Source organism: Pleurodeles waltl, chromosome 12, assembly GCF_031143425.1.
Source record: "Pleurodeles waltl isolate 20211129_DDA chromosome 12, aPleWal1.hap1.20221129, whole genome shotgun sequence".
NCBI lineage: Eukaryota > Metazoa > Chordata > Amphibia > Caudata > Salamandridae > Pleurodeles > Pleurodeles waltl.
In genome coordinates, this window is record NC_090451.1 from 33,574,308 (window position 1) to 33,594,072 (window position 19,765).

The 19,765-nt window shown below is 49.7% G+C and overlaps 1 protein-coding gene across 3 annotated transcripts in view; it reads left to right on the plus strand.

Moving 5' to 3' along the window:
* The window catches only part of B3GNT3 (UDP-GlcNAc:betaGal beta-1,3-N-acetylglucosaminyltransferase 3), a 140,395-nt gene that overhangs the window by 97,753 nt on the left and 22,877 nt on the right, over window positions 1–19,765 (plus strand). For 2 of the 3 annotated variants that reach the window (XM_069216580.1, XM_069216581.1), the window contains exon 2: window positions 12,401–18,043. In XM_069216580.1, the coding sequence (XP_069072681.1) occupies window positions 12,408–13,580 (1,173 nt within the window). In that variant the 5' untranslated portion in view covers window positions 12,401–12,407 and the 3' untranslated portion in view covers window positions 13,581–18,043. Of the gene's footprint in view, window positions 1–12,400; window positions 18,044–19,765 lie in introns of those variants that run through there. The other variant, XR_011199818.1, reaches the window with a different exon arrangement.

Here is a 19,765-nt window from a genome sequence, read left to right on the forward strand (position 1 = left end):
TCAAGGTTGGCAGGAACCATCTGAGTGGCCAGTGCCAGCAGGTGACATCAGAGCCCTCCCCTGATAGGTGGTTACCTAGTTAGGTGACCAATCCCCCTTTCAGGGCTATTTAGGGTCTCTCTTTTGGGTGGTTCCTCAGATTCGGATTGCAAGACTCCAGCAGGAATCCTCTGCGTCCTCCACTTCGACTTCTCACTGAAGAAACAACATCTGGACCCTCCAGGAACTCTATAAGCTGCAACAAAGAAGCAAGATGCCTTCTGCAACATTGTATCTCTGGCTCCAGCCAGTTTCCCAGTCGTGCATCCTCTGAGGACAGCTCATCTTCAGCCTGCATCAGAAGAGCCAAGGAATCTCTCTTGAGGTGAAGGAGTCACTCCCCTGCTTCTGCAGGCACCAACTGCAACAATGACCGGCTGTGTCGATCCCCTCTCCTGCTGATCTGCGTGGATCCTGCATCACGAGTGGTAGCCTGAAGTAGTCCTCACAGTCCTTTCTTCCAGCTATCCCCCTTTGGTGGGGGTAAGGCCTTGCAACTCCGCGCAAGACAGTACCACCCGTGCACTGTCTTTTGTAGCTGCCAAGGCTTGTTGTCATCCTTCCTCCAAGTCATTCCTGCACTTTGTAGCTCCGGCCCCCGGCACTCTATCCTGCGGTGCACAGCTTCCTGAGTGCTTCTGCAGCTGCGTGGGAGCCTTTGTCATAGTGCTACATGGGCCTCTTTTGCAACTTTCTTGTCCCCGTGCTGTGGGACTCCTGTGTGTGCTGCCTTGTCTTCTGTGGGCGCTCTAAGTTGCTGAGGGCCCCCTCTGACTCCCCCTCCTGGGTAGAGCCCACCTGGTCCTTCCTGGTCCTGGGCAGCGCCATTTTCTGCTAACCGCGAGCTTTGCATGTGCCAAGGCTTGTTGGCGGACTCCGACAACGCAAACCCGAATGCAATCCTCCATCCGGCATTGAACATCACGTGCACCCTCCAGGAACCCAACCTCGTCGTCTTGGGTGCTGTGCTGACTTTTCTTCTTCACCAATCGTTCTTCTTCTGAACCTTCATCCGGGTTAGCAGGGGCTTCTGGTCACCCTGGACTCTTCTGTGCTTCTTGGACTTGGTCCCCTTCTTCCACAGGTCTTCAGGTCCAGGAATCCACTGTTCATGCCTTGAAGTCTCTTCTGAGTTTTGATTAATTCTTCTCGATTCTGTGTGTGTTCTAGGAAAGGCACTGTGATTTACTCCTGCTTTCCTGGTCGCTGGAGTGGGTTGTGGTTCTTACCTTTGGGTTTTTTTAGTACTCCCAGCTCCCCTCTACACACTACACTTGCCTAGGTGGGGGCTGACTTTCACATTCCACTTTCTTATTATATGGTTTGTGCCCCTCCTCCCCCGGCCCATTTCTAAATGTTGTGATTTTCACTAATTGCACTGTTTTGTAACTGTTTTTATGCCCATTTCTGCATACTAGTGTATATAATTTGTATATTACTTACCTCCTAAGAGAGTATAGTCTTTATGGTATTTTGGGTATTTGTGTCACCAAAGTAAAGTACCTTTTTTTTTTGTAACACTGAGTGATTTCCTTCATGTGTGTAAGTGCTGTGTGACTACAGTGGTATTGCATGGGCTTTGCATGTCTCCTAGTTAAGCCTAGGCTGCTCATTCACTGCTACCTCTAGAGAGCCTGGCTTCTAGGCACTGCCTACACTTCACTAATAAGAGATAACGGGAACTGGTAAAGGTATAAGTACCATAGGTACCCACCACACACCAGGCCAGCCTCCTACAATAGCTAGTCGGTGTTTTGCCAGGCTCAAGGCCAGCTCAATGAATTTCTTAAAAGGTTTACGTTGTGCTGTGCGGGATGTAACCCCCAGTATATAATGTATTCCTTCCCTGTGCAGTTGATCTCCCACTACTGCGTCTAGGATCCCGGCAATTGACTCCCAGTAGGGGACTACGTGAGTGCATGTCCACACCATATGTATGAAACCAGCTTCATTTGTCTGACATCTCGGACATATATCCACGGCTTCCGGGTATATACTCGCCAGTCTCTTGGAAGTGAGGTAGGTATGGTGCAGGTAATTGAATTGTGTGTATTTAAGCCTGGCGTTAGTAAATATGATCTTCGATACTGAAAAGCACTGTGACCATTGTTTTTCTGTTATCGTTCTATGTTATCGTTATATGGAGGGTGGAGTCCTAGTAAGTTCTTCACGCTTGAAGGGGTTGTTCTTTGTCTATGCATAAAGCACTGTAGATGTTAGTTACAGCTCGACCTGTGCCTCCCAGAGTCAACAGCACCTGAAGTAATACAGACGTTGCCTGTTCCTCGTGTGCTTTGTGCCAATATTGCTTTAAGTAACGCACGTGCGCTGCGTATGTCAGGAAGGTGCCTGGAGATCGGTCGTAATCGTCCACCAGGCTATCAATTGTGGCCAATACCTGATCTGAAAAGAGGTATCCCGGTCTGTGATGCCTGCCCTCTCCCCGGCGGCTGTGTCCGGTCGAGAGTGCATGTCTGCACAACCTGGCAGCACCCACAAGGGCAGTCCCCGGGGCATATGGGAAATGGGAGTGTTTCGCAGATGTATATGTATTCCAGCATTTCTTGGCAACTCTCATTAAGATATTCATGCCCTCCCCCGGTGTGTCTGGGCCAGTTCTCAGCATCCACCTCAATAGCTCGTTGGGGGAGCGATCCCTAAAGCTATCCCCCAATTCGTCTGGTTGTGTGAAAGCAGCCAGTGCACAGGCCGTTGAAGTTGGGCGGCGATGTTGCAGTGCTCATAGTTTGGTGTGCCTAATCCTCCCCTGCCAGTGGTGTATATAATTTGTCTAGTGCCATCCATCTACTACCCCTATCCTGATATCGACGCTATCAGCATATAACACACGTCGGCAAACATTTTGCATGGGAGCAGGGCCGGAATGGCTGAGAAGAAGTATAATAGCCAGGAAGCACTAGCATTTTGGACAGGGAACTCTTCCCATTGGGGAAAGGGGGCGTGACGTCCAAAACTGGAGGGAGGACCGCATGCCCATTAAGGCTCTGCCAATGTCTGCATCTATAAGGACCCTTCCTGAATGGTAGATTCTGACCCCCAAGTACTTGATAGTGTCATAGGCCCACGTCAGAGGAGTGGAAGGAAGCGGTTTTGTTGCTCTTCCAATAGAGGTGCTAGGGGAAACGAGCAGGATTTCTCCCAGTTTATCCATAACCCAGATGGTCTGCCAAATTGGTGTAGGAGAGCCATCAGTTGACTCAATCCCCTAACCTCGTTGCGCAAATATATGAGGGCGCCATCGGCGCATACAATGTGCCAGCTACCCCGACCCGAAGACCCATTCAGGCACACGCGCCCAAAGGCCGTAAGCCAGGGGCTCCATTGCCAGTGTAAAGCTCACCAGTGACAGAGGGCATCCCCGGTGGGTACCATGTGCGATGGTGAATGGCAGTGCTTAATTTGTAAATAAAAAGGTGCCGGTGTCCAAAGCCATCCTATCAAACACGCTGCTCCTGCATTTAAATATGCAGCATGGAATACTGAGGCATGGTAATCCTGAAGCCATCTCAGGTCTCTTCAATCCACTTACCGCCACTCCCTGCCCCCTTCAGCTCACTCTTGCAGCTTTCTACTTTCTCCCTTTGTGACGCTTTTTCGTTTTTCTCTTCCTCCGTCTTTCCCATGTGTGTCTTTTGCTCGCAGCAAATGCTTGAGGCAGAAGAATAAGCCCCGGCCCACAAAAATAAGTGCCGGTGCTCAGCACCGGAAACAACAAGCACAAATTAAGGACTGGGCTGACGGCTACTTCTGCACTCTTGCTCCAGTATTTTACCCTTCCATGTGCACAAGTTCCCAGTCTGTGTAAAATCTTTATTGCTTAATGATCTCATGATTGGCATCGCCTTCCATTCCCTCTGTAAATGATTGCTCCGCAGCCTCCCACGCCATAAAGGCGTGTGCATGATTCTCAAAGGTTTAATTAAATAACTGCCTTTGGCAGGTATGACACGGTGGAGCCAGTGCACCAGCAGCCTTCAAACTTCCCCCTACTGCTTGTGCTCAATTTCTGTTTTGGCGCAACTTGGAGCCGCAACCTGGGTCTGCGGCAGGGACTGGACTGGTCTAGGCATCGGGTAAATGCATGCCTGTTGGAATGAAATTTTAAATACACCCACTCCAAGTGCCACTTGGTTCATTAAAGGAAGGCGCGTTTCTGGGTCGCAGTGTGACCATTGTTGGGGTGTTTGTGCAGTTTCATGGTGGCCTTCATTTAACGGGGATTGAAGGTCCTTGATGGCAGCGCGGCCAGTGGTGGGGTGTTAGTACAGGTGTGTTAGCTCCAGGTTCATGGTCGCCTTCATTTAACGGGGATTGAAGGTCCTTGATGGCAGCGCGCCCAGTGGTGGGGTGTTAGTACAGGTGTGTTAGCTCCAGGTTCATGGGGCCCTTCATTTAATGACGATTGAAGGTTCTTGATCGCAGCGCGCCCAGTGGTGAGGTGTTAGTACAGGTGTGTTAGCTGCAGGTTCATAATGGGCTTCATTTAATGACGATTGAAGGTTCTTGATGACAGCACGGCCAGTGGTATTAGTACAGGTTATTAGCTCCAGGTTCATGGTCGCCTTCATTTAATGACGATTGAAGGTTCTTGATCGCGGCATGGCCAGTGGTATTAGTACAGGTTATTAGCTCCAGGTTCATGGTCGCCTCCATTTAATGACGATTGTAGGTTCTTGATCGCGGCACAGCCAGTGGTATTAGTACAGGTTATTAGCTCCAGGTTCATGGTCGCCTTCATCCAATGACGATTGAAGGTTCTTGATCGCAGCACGGCCAGTGGTATTAGTACAGGTGTGTTAGCTCCAGGTTCATGGTCGCCTCCATTTAATGACGATTGTAGGTTCTTGATCGCGGCATGGCCAGTGGTATTAGTACAGGTGTGTTAGCTCCAGGTTCATGGTGGCCTTCATCTAATGACGATTGTAGGTTCTTGATCGCAGCACGGCCAGTGGTATTAGTACAGGTGTGTTAGCTCCAGGTTCATGGTCGCCTCCATTTAATGACGATTGTAGGTTCTTGATCGCAGCACGGCCAATGGTATTAGTACAGGTTATTAGCTCCAGGTTCATGGTCGCCTTCATCCAATGACGATTGAAGGTTCTTGATCGCAGCACGGCCAGTGGTATTAGTACAGGTGTGTTAGCTCCAGGTTCCTGGTCGCCTCCATTTAATGACGATTGTAGGTTCTTGATCGCGGCATGGCCAGTGGTATTAGTACAGGTGTGTTAGCTCCAGGTTCATGGTGGCCTTCATCTAATGACGATTGTAGGTTCTTGATCGCAGCACGGCCAGTGGTATTAGTACAGGTTATTAGCTCCAGGTTCATGGTTGCCTTCATCCAATGACGATTGAAGGTTCTTGATCGCAGCACGGCCAGTGGTATTAGTACAGGTTATTAGCTCCAGGTTCATAGTGGCCTTTATTCAACGGCGATTGAAGGTGTTGACCACAGAGTGGTCAGTGTTGGGATGTTTGTGTGGTATGATGGTTTCAGTTTCATGGCGCCCTTTGTTTTAGGAAGATTGAAGGTTGTTGACCAGAGAGTGGTCAGTGTTGGGATGTTTGTGTGGTATGATGGTTTCAGTTTCATGGCGCCCTTTGTTTTAGGAAGATTGAAGGTTGTTGACCACAGAGTGGTCAGTGCTGGGATGTTTGTGTGGTATGATGGTTTCAGTTTCATGGCGCCCTTTGTTTTAGGAAGATTGAAGGTTGTTGACCACAGCCCGGAGGGAGTTGGGGTGTTTGTGCAGGTGATGCGTGAAGTTTTGTGATGCTCTTCACCTTTGGACATTGATGGTTCTCGATCACAGCTGGGTCAGCATTGGGATGGTGCTGCGGGTGTGTTGGGTGTGGTATGGGGGCAGTCTTTGTTTTAAGATCATATTGTATAAAGTGTTCACCTAACAAAAGGCATCTTTTCATGAAGATGCATAAAACAAAAAGTTGCTTGAGTAGCCTCTAATTCTCCTGGTCTGTGTTTAGATTTCCCCAGAGTCCTTGCGATGTTGAAGATGGGTGTAAACATAACTCCGCCCTCTCCAATACTACAGGCATTAACTTTCCCACAGGTCACTGTCATAGGGCATCATTGTGCATTTAGGGGGTCATTCTGACCCTGGCGGTAATTACCGCCATGGCGGAGGTCGGCGGTAGCACCGCCAACAGGCTGGCGGTGCATCGCAGGGCATTCTGACCGTGGCGGTTCTGCCGCAGTCAGTAGCGGGAAACCGGCGGTCTCCCGCCGGTTTCCCGCTGCCCAGCAGAATCCCCCATGGCGGCGGAGCGCGCTCCGCCGCCATGGGGATTCTGACACCCCCTACCGCCATCCTGTTCCTGGCGGGTCTCCCGCCAGGAACAGGATGGCGGTAGGGGGTGCCGCGGGGCCCCTGGGGGCCCCAAAAGGAATTTCAGTGTCTGCTTTGCAGACACTGAAATTCGCGACGGGTGCTACTGCACCCGTCGCACTCCAGCAACTCCGCCGGCTCCATTCGGAGCCGGCTTCATTGTTGCTGGGTCTTTCCTGCTGTGCTGGCGGGCGGCCTTTTGGCGGTCGCCCGCCAGCACAGCGGGAAAGCCAGAATGGCCGCCGCGGTCTTGTGACCACGGTGCGGTCATTTGGCGGTAACCGCATGGCGGGCGGCGACCGCCACCCGCCGCGGTTAGAATCACCGCCTTAATGTTCCTGCGAGTAACTATTTGGAAAAGGGGTTTTCTCTCTGAGCTTATGTTTTTGAACAATCTTTCCTCGGACAAGCTGTTTTTGCAGGATATGCTAGAAAGTTGCTACCATTTTTGGGGGGGAGGATTAAATTGTGAGCACATTTCTGTTTAGTAGAACAAAGCCTGAAGTGGGTCATCTACTTTCAGGAAAGGGAAGATGCAAGGGAGGGAAGCCAGGATGAGGAAACAAGGACAAACATATGGCAGATCATTTAGGCTAAAAACCAATCTCTTATTTGCCACTATTCAATACCTTGGAGAGCCCCCCCCCCCAACCTGAATGAAGTAATTGACAAAGGGCGAGCTTAACTTGAATTCTTAAACTAGTCGGATATTGACCCCCCCCCGCAGACACCAATCAGATGCTTGCAGGAATGAGTCTGAGAATGCTGAAGGGATGTTTGCATCATTCTCTGCAACCCTATTTTTTGAGGTGATAGTCCATGCAAAGAGAGTGGCGCGGTCTATGACGTCAACCCCAAGTTGTCCAGCTCCATGCCCGCCTGTTTATTTGTATCTCCCACCAACCTCTGGGCTGGTGCTTTAAAGGTGTTTACCAGAGACCCGGTTTCCCAAGGACCATGGCCACTACACACTGAATTCTTGTACTTAGGGGGCTGAGGATAGGAGAGTGAGTGGTACCCCACTTCCACTGCAGTGCAAGTGTGCGCTGACATCTGTCCATCACATAGGCCCTCATTACGTCCCTGGCGGACGGCGGTATTTTGGAGAAGAGTACTGCCAACAGCTTGCCGGTACCTTTCCCTAAAATATGACACTGGCGGTTTGACTCGAGCCAAACAGCCAATGTACCACTCCATCCACCAAGGCGGTAACAGCCGCCGGGCTGGAGACTGCATTCTCCAGCCAGGCGGCCGTCACTGTCCCACCAGCGGGATTATGACCCCGCCTACCGCCATGGTTTTTGTGGCTTCTTTACTGCCAAGAAAACCGTGGTGGTAGGCACTATCAGTGACAGGGAATCCCTTCCCTGTCACTGATAGGGGTCTATCCCACCCACCTACCCCTCCCCCGTGTCCCCCCCACCATACCCCTCCCGCACCAGACCCCCGACATACATGCACATTCACGCACCGTCCTACACATGCATACACACACTGATACCCACATTCACCCACGCATGCATACATCCATTCACACACACTGACATACATACATTCAAGCACACACGCATTCACACAATACACGCACTCTCACATCCACACATGCACACATACCACACACAACGCACACCCACATTCATGCAAACATACACACTCACCCCCCACACAACACCCCCCAACGCTGTCGCAGTACCTGACTTACCTGATTTCAGGGGGTCCTCCTGCAGGAGACGAGCCAGCAGCAGCGTCCGCCAGCAGAACACCGCCAGGCCGAATCCTGCAGCGGTCTACTGGCGTGGCGCTGCTGCTGGCAGCAGCGCCACCTTACCGCCGTCCACCACAATGACTGCAGCCGGAATTCCTCCATCCTTCTGGCGGAACTCCGGCTACGGCCATAATATGGTGGTCGGCTGGTAGCCACAATGACTGTCTTTTGGCGGCCGTCGCCGTGGCGGTAGGCGGTTTTTACCGTAACTGACATGAGGGCCATAGTGTCGTCCCCTCTAGTGTTTTGTGTACAGCATTGGGTTAAGTGACTAAAGAAGATTTCTTTTTGAGTGAAAGTTCTGGCTGAACATGAAGTTATTGATTGCTAATAGATGTGAGAGTGAGTTCTGAGTCTCTGCCTCACACCACCTCCCTGAGTAAGCCTTGGACTTCTCGACTTCACTACCCTGCGTGTCAACTCCTAAAGGCAGGTACGAGTTGCTCAGTTTTGGCCTCAATGGGACCAATCGCGGCTTGTGGGGGTGTGGCGGGGTGGGGGTGAGGGTGAGTATGACGGGGAGACGAGGTCGCATAGTAATTAAAAATTTTAATAATTTTTTTTTAAACTTATCGCGGCTCCTGCGCTGCTCCTCACTCCTCGGAATGCTGCACGCAAAGGCTCCCAGCCTGCCCTGCAGACAATCCTCGCGCTGCTCAGAGCTTGGGCGTTCCCAGGCAGACTGGCAGCCTGTGCAGGCTCTCTCCAGCGGACACAACCTACTGCGCATGTATGTTTGGCCGGCCAAACATACATGTGCAGAGAGGGGAGTGCACAGTGCACCCCCCTCTGCTCGTCACCCCGTGGCCCCGCCCCTTTCACAAGGAAGGGATAATAAACACTGTTTGGAGCGACGCCCCACCGCCCCTGAATTATGAGACCCCACTAGAGAGTAAAGCAATGATTGTTACAATTCAAGCCCTGTAATTCCTGCCTTCCTTTGAACCCCTGAAAAGGGTCCTACGCGCTCCATGAAGCTCTTGGCTCGATTTCCACCTTTTCGCTCTTGCTCACGTCTCCCCTTTTTGCGTCTCTGTGCCTTGTTCTCTCTTCCTTGTCTCTTTCTCAATGATCTTAATTGGTCTCGAGCCATTCTTTCTTTTCTAAGTGTTTTTATTTTAACTGAAAATGTTTCTTTTTTTTGGTTGTTGTTGCAAAAATCGACTTTTTAGTTGAACAATACTCTCCCCAGGAGTGTTTTATTCTGCTTAATTCCACAGTAAATAGTTTTTTCACCGCAGGCATAGTTTTGCAAAGTTGTTTAACCTTACAGACTAGAATTGCAAAATTGGCCATTTTTGTAAAAGTGCACAACATGCAGTTAGATTTCACAGTTGCTCGCGTGAGGCGCTCATCCTCTTAATTTTCAACATATTTTTGTTCTAGGCTGTCTCTAATCTGAAATCTCCCTCCCACTGCTTCCTTGTACCTTTTGTTCTCTTTAGATGTTGCATGATTGATTTTTCCTTTTATAGTTTATTTTTGTTTTGCTCTCTTATAGTGCTGCATCGACAGTTGTGATGATTTTAATGTTGCTGCTTCTTTCGAACCTGAAGCTGGTTGTAGCAACAGTTTCTTTTGTCGTCAGTGCCCGGCCAGTGCCAGCCGTTAGCCTGGCACCAAGACACTGTCCTGGGGTGGCAGGAGCTGAGAGGCAACAAGAACCTCTCAGCCCAGGGAGATGGCGCTGGTGCCAGGTGGGCTGGACATGCAGAGATGTGTAACTTGATGACTTTCAATGGCTCCTGTTTTCTGTGGACTGCTCCAGGATTACTAGTCCATAAACCTCACTTTTCATTCACTTCTTAGCATGTCTAACTCTTAACAGCCCCCTGTTCAGTCCTTTCTCTTTCTATTTTCTTTCCTTTTCACATTCTCTTCGTCAATTAGTTATTGATCATACATGGGTGTTTGTATTTATTCTATTGTTACTGTTTTGACACATTTGTAGGTCTATATATATTATTCTAGATATGTTCTAGTTTACACTGTCTTCTATGCTAAAGCATAATTCTGTTCGGTGCAGAACGTTTAATATCTTATATTTCATACAACTATGATCAATACAGTCTTTCTAAAACTTAAGAAGACCATGTGGAGATGTTAGGTTGGGTCATTGGCATGGTCAGAGGATTTTAATAAAATTAATATACAGAGGCATTCCAAAGTTTTCTGCCTACTAAAAGCACAGTTTTTGAGTGCGGTATCTATCAAAAGTACCCTACAAATGTGAAAACGTAACTCCTGATATCAGGGGGTAACAGAGGGGGGTAACCCTCTGCCTGAACTTGAACTAAACCTTCTAGGGACTGTTCCACAAAAGAGGACACTTTCTTGAGGGCCTTGGGGGCCCCAGGCTCCAACTCTTCCCTTGGAGGAGTAAAGTGGGATTCATGAGCTGACTCCCCACTCTGGGGGGAGTATGACTTATTTTCATCATCAGACTTTGCACCAGGGCAAGCAAGAGAGAGAATGACAGAAAATGCAGAAAGTGTTAGAAAAATAAAACAGAGGCAAAGGGAGAAAGGGGGGAAAATAACCTTTTACAGTGAGATAAGAAACAGAGAGTGGAGGGTGGTGAAAGGGGGTATTAGGTGAAAATATCAGGCAGCCTCGGTATTCATGTGATGATAATGATAAACCAGTATGTGTGAGGTGGGGGAAGAAAGAGGCATAGACTAGAGTCAAGATCGAAGACCAGGCATCCCCGCAAGATGAGGAGACTGGAAGTGCAGGGTGGTGGAAGAAAGAGGCCTGAGGTGGAATTAACACCAGGCAGCCTCAGTATTCGTGACCTAAAGAAACCAGAAGTGTAGGGTGGTGGATGAAAGAGGCAGAAGGTGAAAATAAGACCAGGCTGCCTCTGTATTCATGAGATAAGGAGGCAGGAAGTGTAGGTGCTGGAAGAAAGAGGCATGAGGTCGAAACAAGACCAGGCAGCCTCGGTATTCATGAGATAGAGACAGGAAGTGTAGGTGGTAGAAGAAAGAGGCATGAGACAGAATCAAGACCAGTCTCTGTATTCATGAGATAAAAAGAAAGGAATTGTAGGAGGTGGAAAAAAGAGGCATGAGATGGAACAAGAGGAGACAGACTCGGTATTTATGAGATGAAAAGACAGGAAGTGCAGGGTGGTGGAAGAAAGAGGCATGAGATGGAACAAGAGGAGACCGCCTCGGTATTCATGAGATGAAAAGACTGGAAGTGCAGGGTGGTGGCAGAAAGAGGCATGAAATGGAACAAGTGGAGGCCGCCTCAGTATTCATGAGATAAAGAGACAGGAAGGGTAGGGGTAGAAGAAAGAGGCATGAGATGGAATCAAGACTAAGCAGATGTATTGTTCGACAACCAGGCATTCAGCAGCACCAGCTTTGGACTCCCAAGGAAAACTTTGGTCCTTGTACTTGTTTCTCTTCAGGTTGAGCACTGATGCTCTATTCCCACCCCTCTCGTTAAACTAGGATTGCATTGATTAGAAGAGTGGCTATTCAACAGTGCATAGAAACCGCAGGCATAGGATGTGATATCCAAATAAGTTATTATTCTTGCCTCCCATCCCCTCCCCCTTACTCTTATCAGTGCCTTACTCCTTTCTCCACTTCCCCGCTGGGTTTCCTCTACCCCTCCGCTCCCGGTGGTCTCTGGTGACGATTCCTTCTATCCCTTTAGCTCTGCATTCAGCTGCTCAACCTTTTCTTCTTGTCACTCTTTTACATATTTTATTCTCTCTTGCCCCCAGTTCACCCTCCCTCCTTCATCTCGTTTCTCTTTCTCACCAGTTTATTTATCCTACACGTCCTAATGTATATCCCCTAACTCCTTCCTCTGCCCTTTTCCCTCTCATCCCTTTGTCTCGTGCCCCCCTCTTTTCCCTCCTCTCCGTTGACTCCTTCCCTCCCGCTTTGTCCAGCCCTCACCCCCTTTCTGAAGCCACCACCTTCTCCCCTTTGACCACTTTCTTTCTTCTCACATTCTGTCCATCAGTTTCCCTTTCTCAACCCTCACGCTCTTCTCCTTTCCCTCTCACCCGCTCACTTCTTAAGAACTATTTACTTCTCACAGTTACTTCAGTTCTTGACTCATGCGTTCCTTCTTCTCTGCTCGCTACTCCTTCTTGCCTTCTCTTTCAGATGCTCCTACCTAGCCTTTGTGATCAAGCGTTTTGCAGCAAATACTTAGATGATGGGTTTTTTTTTCTGTTTTTAACACTTGTTTTTTTTTTGTTCACCAGAGAGAGTATGAGAAGAGGGTACTTGAGTGTGGAGGTGGTTCTTCTGTCCGCCACCGGATTCGTCTGTCTTCTCTTCGTTCTCGACCAACATGGAGTGGTCAAGAGGGACCTTACCCCCCTGGAGCAACCGGTCTCCACCAAGGAATCCGTCAAACTTCTGGTGATCCCACCAGGAGCCGCCTACTGGGTCCGTACGTCTCATCTTGGGTGCCAGGAGAACTCGTCTGTGGTCAACATCACTGGCTTCAAGCAACTCCCTGACCATATCAAGGACTTCTTGAGGTACAGACACTGCAGACACTTCCCAACTCTACTGGACGTGCCCAACAAATGTGGGGGGCCCGCTGCCTCGACGGAAGTCTTTCTTTTCCTGGTAATCAAGTCCTCTCCGAGCAACTATGAGCGCCGGGAGGTCATCCGCAAAACCTGGGGGAAGGAGACCACATATGAGGGAGTTCAGGTGCGACGACTCTTCATCTCTGGGGTCCCTTCCGATCCGAGGGAGGCCAGAAGGATGAAAAAACTCTTGCGGATTGAGAGCCGCGACCATGGCGACATCCTCCAGTGGGACTTTTATGACTCTTTCTTCAACTTGACTCTCAAGCAGGTCTTGTTTCACCAGTGGGTGGAGAAAAACTGCCCGGGCGCTAGGTTCATCTTCAATGGCGACGACGATGTCTTTGTCAACACCTACAACATGGTTCATTATCTCCTGGGGCTCAAGACGTCCAACAATGGGGACAAGCACCTCTTTGTTGGGCAGCTGATTGCCAACGTTGGGCCTATCCGAGAATCCTGGAGTAAATACTATGTCCCGGTGCAAGTTACAACTTCCAACTCGTACCCGCCATATTGCGGTGGTGGGGGCATATTAATGTCCGGCTTTACAGCTCGCACCATCCACAAGATGTCACTGGGCATCGAACTTCTGCCTATTGACGATGCTTACCTAGGGATATGCCTGGAAAAGGCTGGCCTGAAGCCTGCATCCCACATGGGCATGAGGACTGTGGGGGTGAACATCCCTTCCAGCAGGCTGGACTCCTTCGACCCTTGTTACTACAGGGAGCTCCTCATGGTTCACAGATTTGTGCCCTACGAAATGCTGGTCATGTGGCGAGCTATTCAGGAGCCAAATTTAATATGTGGGAAGAAAACACAGGTGTATCTGGGCATGTGATCCCTGCGCCCTGGGCGTGGTCATCCCTGGGACTTGGAGCAGGAGGCGTGCCCTGGTGTGCCTTTCGGATCTGATGTTTGGGTCCCAAGCAGTATCCCCTACCCCATGGAGGACCATCTTGTGTAGTGCTTGGGCCCAGACGAGACTTTTGCATTGACTAGAGTGTTCCAAAAAAGCTTTGCGGGTGCGAACATTATAATGATGTTTGGAATATTTTGTGTCTGTCCCGGTGGTTTGAAGGAGATGGATCAAATTTTCGGGGAGCCGGCTGGCCATCTGGTTCGGAATCGTCAATGACCGGTCTGCAGACATTTCATTTCCAAGAAGAGCCTGATGCTCGGGCTAGAAGTCCATGGTGGCCACCACGCTGTGCCCACCCCTGAATGTTTGGGAGCATTTTGACTTTTCTTTTCAAGGTGGGGGTGATCTTTAAGGCCTGATCCCGTCCTGACAGAACTTCTGTTGATTGGCTGGGATCCAGGCACATTCCAAGAGGTATGTTGGGGCAGGGGTGATTTTTCCTCAGACCTGTCCTTACACAAAGATAATGCCCTGCACCTTTCGCTTCAGGTAGACCTGTGCATGGCTTAATACTCGTGCCCTTCATCAAGACCTTTCAGTATCGATCACCAACCAAGTAACATTTCTGGTCTCAGACAGAACCCTCTTCCCCCGGGGGCTCCCCTTGTTTTGGTGCAGAGTCTACCACGGCCCCTGGACACAGGGGCTCTCCAAAGTCAAGTTCTAAAGCCTGTTCTTGATGGATCTCCAGAGTTACCCCTCATTCTGTCCTTTAGGGTACCCCAATTCCGGGTGCTCCCCAGAGGTATCTGGTTGCGTTACAGAACCAGCCTGTCCCCCTTCCTTCAGGGAACCTCTGGGTACTTGGGGTGACCTGGTCACCCCCTAGAGTTCCGCTCCACTCTTTCTTCCCTAGGGTTTCCTCTGGGCCTGCTACAGCCTGAACCCAGGGCGTGTGGTGTGTCACCCCGCTATACTAGGGTCCATCTTTCACTCTTCAGATCTGCCCTCTGTACTTACCCCATGTGTTATGTCTGGCAACTCTACCCCCAGTGGTGCCTCGAGGGAAGCCAGAAGATGTCTAAAGAGAAGTGCGCTTCTGAGAGGCCGGCAGGGCCCTGGAAGGGTCGGTCTGTGGCAGGCTCGCAAGCCCTGGGATGGGTGGCTCTGCCCCAGCCCTTCTGGCCTTTATGGAGCAAGGCACCCGCCTCTCTGGTACTGGAGATGGGGCAGGGAGACTCTTGGCAGAGCCTGCCTCTGGTCCAGTAGTTTGTCACCGCCTCTAAGCACTTTAAAGCCCTGTGGTGCTGCACATTTGGTAGGCACACCTGCTCACCCACCTACATCCTTGTCTACAACTCTCACAGACCACTTCCGGGTCCTGAGGCAGTCTCGAACCTTTCTTCTGGTTCATAAGGGCCTCTTCCAGACACCCCAGCCCGCGTCCTTAAGAGACGCGGTGTCCTGCTGATAGCGCCTCGTGGCGCTGTCCGGCCGCGGCTGACGAGGGCAGCTTCACGTCCAAGCAGCCCCTTATCCGCCGAGGTCACTCCAATCTCTGCAGACCGGCCTGGATAAGGCTATCTGTTGAGTGATGTCAGCGGAGGGGCCTGTGGCCGCTGCCCGCCCTGGTTGGTCACCAGAGGCGTGAAGCGCGCAGAGGTGACCTTCGGGGAGCTGGACAGGCCAGCGGCGAGTGAGTCGGGGCACTTTTTGCCTCACGGACGTCAGCAATGGTCTGACGTCCGATGGGGGTGGGGGAGCAGGTACAGCACATGCAGACTGTGTAAGCGCCACGAAACCTCGCTTCTAGGCCCTATGCTGGTCTGTGTGTGTTGGGAGGCAGGGAGGGTGTACTCGATCTCCCCATTATGCAATGTTGCGAGTGACTAATTGGTTGTGGTGTTGGCAGCAGGGCCCGCAGGTCTGGGTTCTAGCGCCGCCTTCCTGATATCGTGTGACCTTGGGCAGGCAGCTATCTACATATCTCTGTACCCCCTCCCCTTGCACGCACAGGCTGGCGGTGTGTTCGGCGCTCCTCACACAAGTATCAATGACTCTAGAAAACCATTGTAAACCCCGCAGCCAAAGCCAGATAAAGGTAACAGCCTCACTCCTAGACAAAAGTCTTACAAACACCCCCTCGCTCCGCCAACGCCCACCCAGGTCTAATGTGACACTTCCCTACCAAGGCCCGCTTACATCCCGGACAGACTTGAAATTCAAGAGAGCGCTGCATTCTGCGCTGGTGCCTCTGGGCGCATCGTCGCATATGGCCAAGTCACCGAAGGCAGGAGGCCTCTAATATAACTGGGCGCCGATGGTGGCCCCACAAGTTTGGGGACTCCGACTATCTTCTGTGGCAGGGCTCTCGCGGCCTGACCTCCCGGGAGGCCGGGCTGTCTCACTGCCACACTTCGTATCTTTGTCGGGCTATTTAAGGTTTTTTACGCTAAGATAAAGTGCATTTTTTGTTTCAATTTGTTGTTTTTCGTTCTATCTTGTTGTTATGTAATTTTATATTTTATTTAAAGAGAAAAATATATTTATTTCCACCAAATTTCGCATTGTCATATGTTTTACTTCCTCCTTTCAGTGACGTCACTGATACCCTAATAGCCCATTCGAGCCCCATTTCACAATTCTTGTGTCAACCGATTTTTTTTTCTCCAGTGAGTAAATGGAAGGCGACGGTAGATGTAAAAAATATTAAACTGAGGTGGACCCACCAGTGGGAGAACAGCCCAGGTTCCCAGGGGGGTGTCCAGGCCTCAAGGAGCGGCAGGGATGACCCAGACTGTCCCCCCAAATCTGTCAAAGCCACCTTAAAATTGGTTTCAGATGCCTCGAGACTGAAATACCTACCTTGCCAGCCCTCACTTTAGAAAAAGGCAAACTGAAACCCGGAGCAGCCAACATTCACCCTCTGAGTGAATGTAGGAAGTAGGCCGGGCGCGCGGACACTTCCCATCAGATAGATGGCATCTGCTCCATCATGTGGCGAAGGTGGCATTCACCCTCAAAGGCTGCAAAATGAAGCGAGGATGGGATGTGGCGAAAAGCATGGGAGGGGGCGCGGTGCAGGGCGAGGAGAGAGGGTTCACGCCTTAAAAAGGTTGGGATTCAGAAGTGTCTTGTAAACAAGACATGGAATGGACATGGAATCGACAAGACATGGTTTGTTTATAGCGCCCAGAGGCCTGGGTGTCCACACCATGTGCCCAGGCGCTGGAAGCCTGCACTACGTTGCATGAAACGCATTGGATGCATTCACTTCACATGACAACAGTGCTATTGGTTTACCCACAATGCACCTTGCAGCTGTTCAAGATGGGGTCTCTCCATATTTCCAAAGCTGCCAAGAGATTACAGAAGTTGAAAACTAAGGGGCAACTTCATGGGAGACTTCTGCCGGATTTGCGCCACGCAACGTGGTACATGCGTGACACAAACATCTAAGTCAGATTTTTTCTCTGAGTGGATCCAAATAATCTGGAGTAATGCAACACAGCACAAATCGCTGCACTGCGTTACTCTGCCCTGGGAAGACGTTCCATGGGCGTTACGTCAGGGTTACCACACAACTCCCATGGTTTTTGATGCGTTTCCATATTTACAAGAACTTGTAAACCTGAAGATGCAACAGAATCTTAGACCTTGCTAGGGGAGGTTTAACGGGGAGAAAATATCTATTTCTCCTCGTTTCTTGTTGCTTCTACATGTACTGCACTCTGCAGCACACTTAGAAAGACGAATACGCCTCCCAGGACTGATTTTGGGAAGGAAGGTTCCCCTTCCTGCACGAAAAGAATCCTGCACTTGACGCAGGTACCGTAGCACTGTGGTGCAAGGGTGCCTGTGTTGGCGCTAGGAAGCCAAAAGGGTGCTAGCACAGGCGAGAGGACCGGAATGTGCCGTATTGCCTTAAATATAACGATTTTCTTCCCTTTTCGTGTTGCGTGACTTCCCCATAAAGAAGCCCCCAGCTACATAACATGGAAGGCTGGCTGAAGGAAATAAACTTGTATGTGCACTCACTATTCGCAAGAACTCATGTGTAGCACTGTGTTTGCACGTTCGCTATTCACAAGTACTTGTGTGAAGCGCTAAGTGTGTCTGGGACAAGCTACAGAAACATTTGGGTCGCGTCATACATTCCTCGAATGAGACGCCATACGTAAAGCTCTTGGCGGGCACTGCAAGCGGAACAGTTTTTATTGTCATTTTAAGATTCCTTTGAATCTGCACCAAAGAAATATGTTTTGCAATGCCAAAAATAATGACATCTTTAAGTCGTGCAAATGTGCGACATTGTTACTGCACTTGTTCAACAGAGATGGGCACACACTGCCATGGTGTATGTATGTATGCGTGTGTGTGTGTATATAAGATTGTTAAATCTCCCGTTTAAAACACTAAATAAAAAAGAATGAGCACTAAAAGCTTGCTGCTAGACTGCTTTACTCTTTTGTCGATACTCAGCAGTGATCACAAGGGCTTTACAATAATGCTGTGGTGTTGTCCCTGGGGCAAAAAAAGCTTTTTATGTGTTTGGTGGGGGATGCATTTTGAGGTGGACATTCTACACATAATGTACAGATGTATTTTATGTTGCTGCTTTATAAGATTTACTGTCCCTCCTAGGTGGCTTCAAAAAGTGGTAGGATGTGGGGGGGTGGGAAGAAAAGATGAAGGCGAAAAGCAGGGAATGAGAAAAAGTTGAGCATTTGAATGAAGAGCTGATGGGAGAGATGGAATCGTCACCAGCGACCGCTGGGAGCGGAGGGGCACAGGAAAGCAGGTGGGAAACTGAAGAAAGAAGTAAGGCACTGTTAGGAGTGGGGGGGGCGAGAATAATAATTTATCATGTGATGTGCTACATCCAAATATGTTGGCAGTTTCTCAGCATTGTAAATAGCACCTGTTACTATTAATCAATGCAATGCTAGTTGTTAAAATGGGGTCTCTCGTTGGCAGTGGTTTGCAACCTGTCCAAGTAGAGACCCTCACTCTAGTCCGGGTAAGGGAGCCACACAGCTAAGATAGCCCCTGCCAACTACCTTGGTAGCTTGGCACGAGCAAGTCGGCCTTATCTGCGAGGCAAAGTGTAAAGTATTTGTTTACACACAGTAATACAGTGAAAACACCACAAAAGTACTTCACAGCAGTTTAGGAAAAAAGTCAATATTTATCTCAATAAAACAAGACCAAAACAACAAAAATCCATCTTGCACAAGTAGGGATATCACTTTTTGAAGGTTTAAAAGAGTCTTAATCCTTAAGACTCAATGGTTGTATCCTTATAACACAAGTACTTTGGATGCTTCAAAAACAGACGATACGGGCCACCAAGGAGATGATGCATTTGAAAAGCAAGTGATGCATTGAATCTTTCCCCACCGGATGGTTGATGCTTTCATTCTCTTCCCACTGAGTTGCCGATGCGTCAATTATTTTACTCGCAGGAAAGGAAATGTGCGGAATCCTTACTGCGATGCAGCATCTATGAAGAAACTGATGCCCAGGGGTGATGCGTGGAAAATTCAGACACACAGCAAAGATGCATCTGTGCTGAAGCAGAAGATGCGTCTGATTCGCCTTTTTTCGGCCGCAGTTCAGGTGCTGCGTCAATTTTTCTGCCACAGTAGCCTCGTGTGTGGATTTTCTTCAGGTCACCAGCTTACACTTCCAGGGACTGGATTTGGCACCACTTTGCAGGTCAGGGTTCACAGCAGAAGAGCCCAGGCACTGGCAGATGAAGTCTTTGATGTCCCTGATACTTCTTAACAGGAGGCAAGCTCTGTTCAAGTCCTTGGAGAACCTTGGAAAACAGGATGTAGAAAGCAAAGTCCAGTCTTTGCACTCCCAGGACAGAAGCAGCAAGCAGCAGGCCAGCACAACAAAGCTACAGTCAGAGTGGCAGTCCCTCCCACGGCATCTAGCTCTTTTTCCTGGCAGAATATCCTTTGTCCAGAAGTGTTCTGAAGTTGTGGTCTCAGAGGCACAATACTTATTCTAATTTCTGCCTTTGAAGTAGGCAAACTTCAAAGGAAAGTCTTTGTAGTGCAGAAGACCCTGCCTTTCCTGCCCTGGCCCCAGACATACCCCATGGACTGCTTTGTGTAAGGACAGGCACAGCCCAATTCAGGTGCAATTGTCAGCTC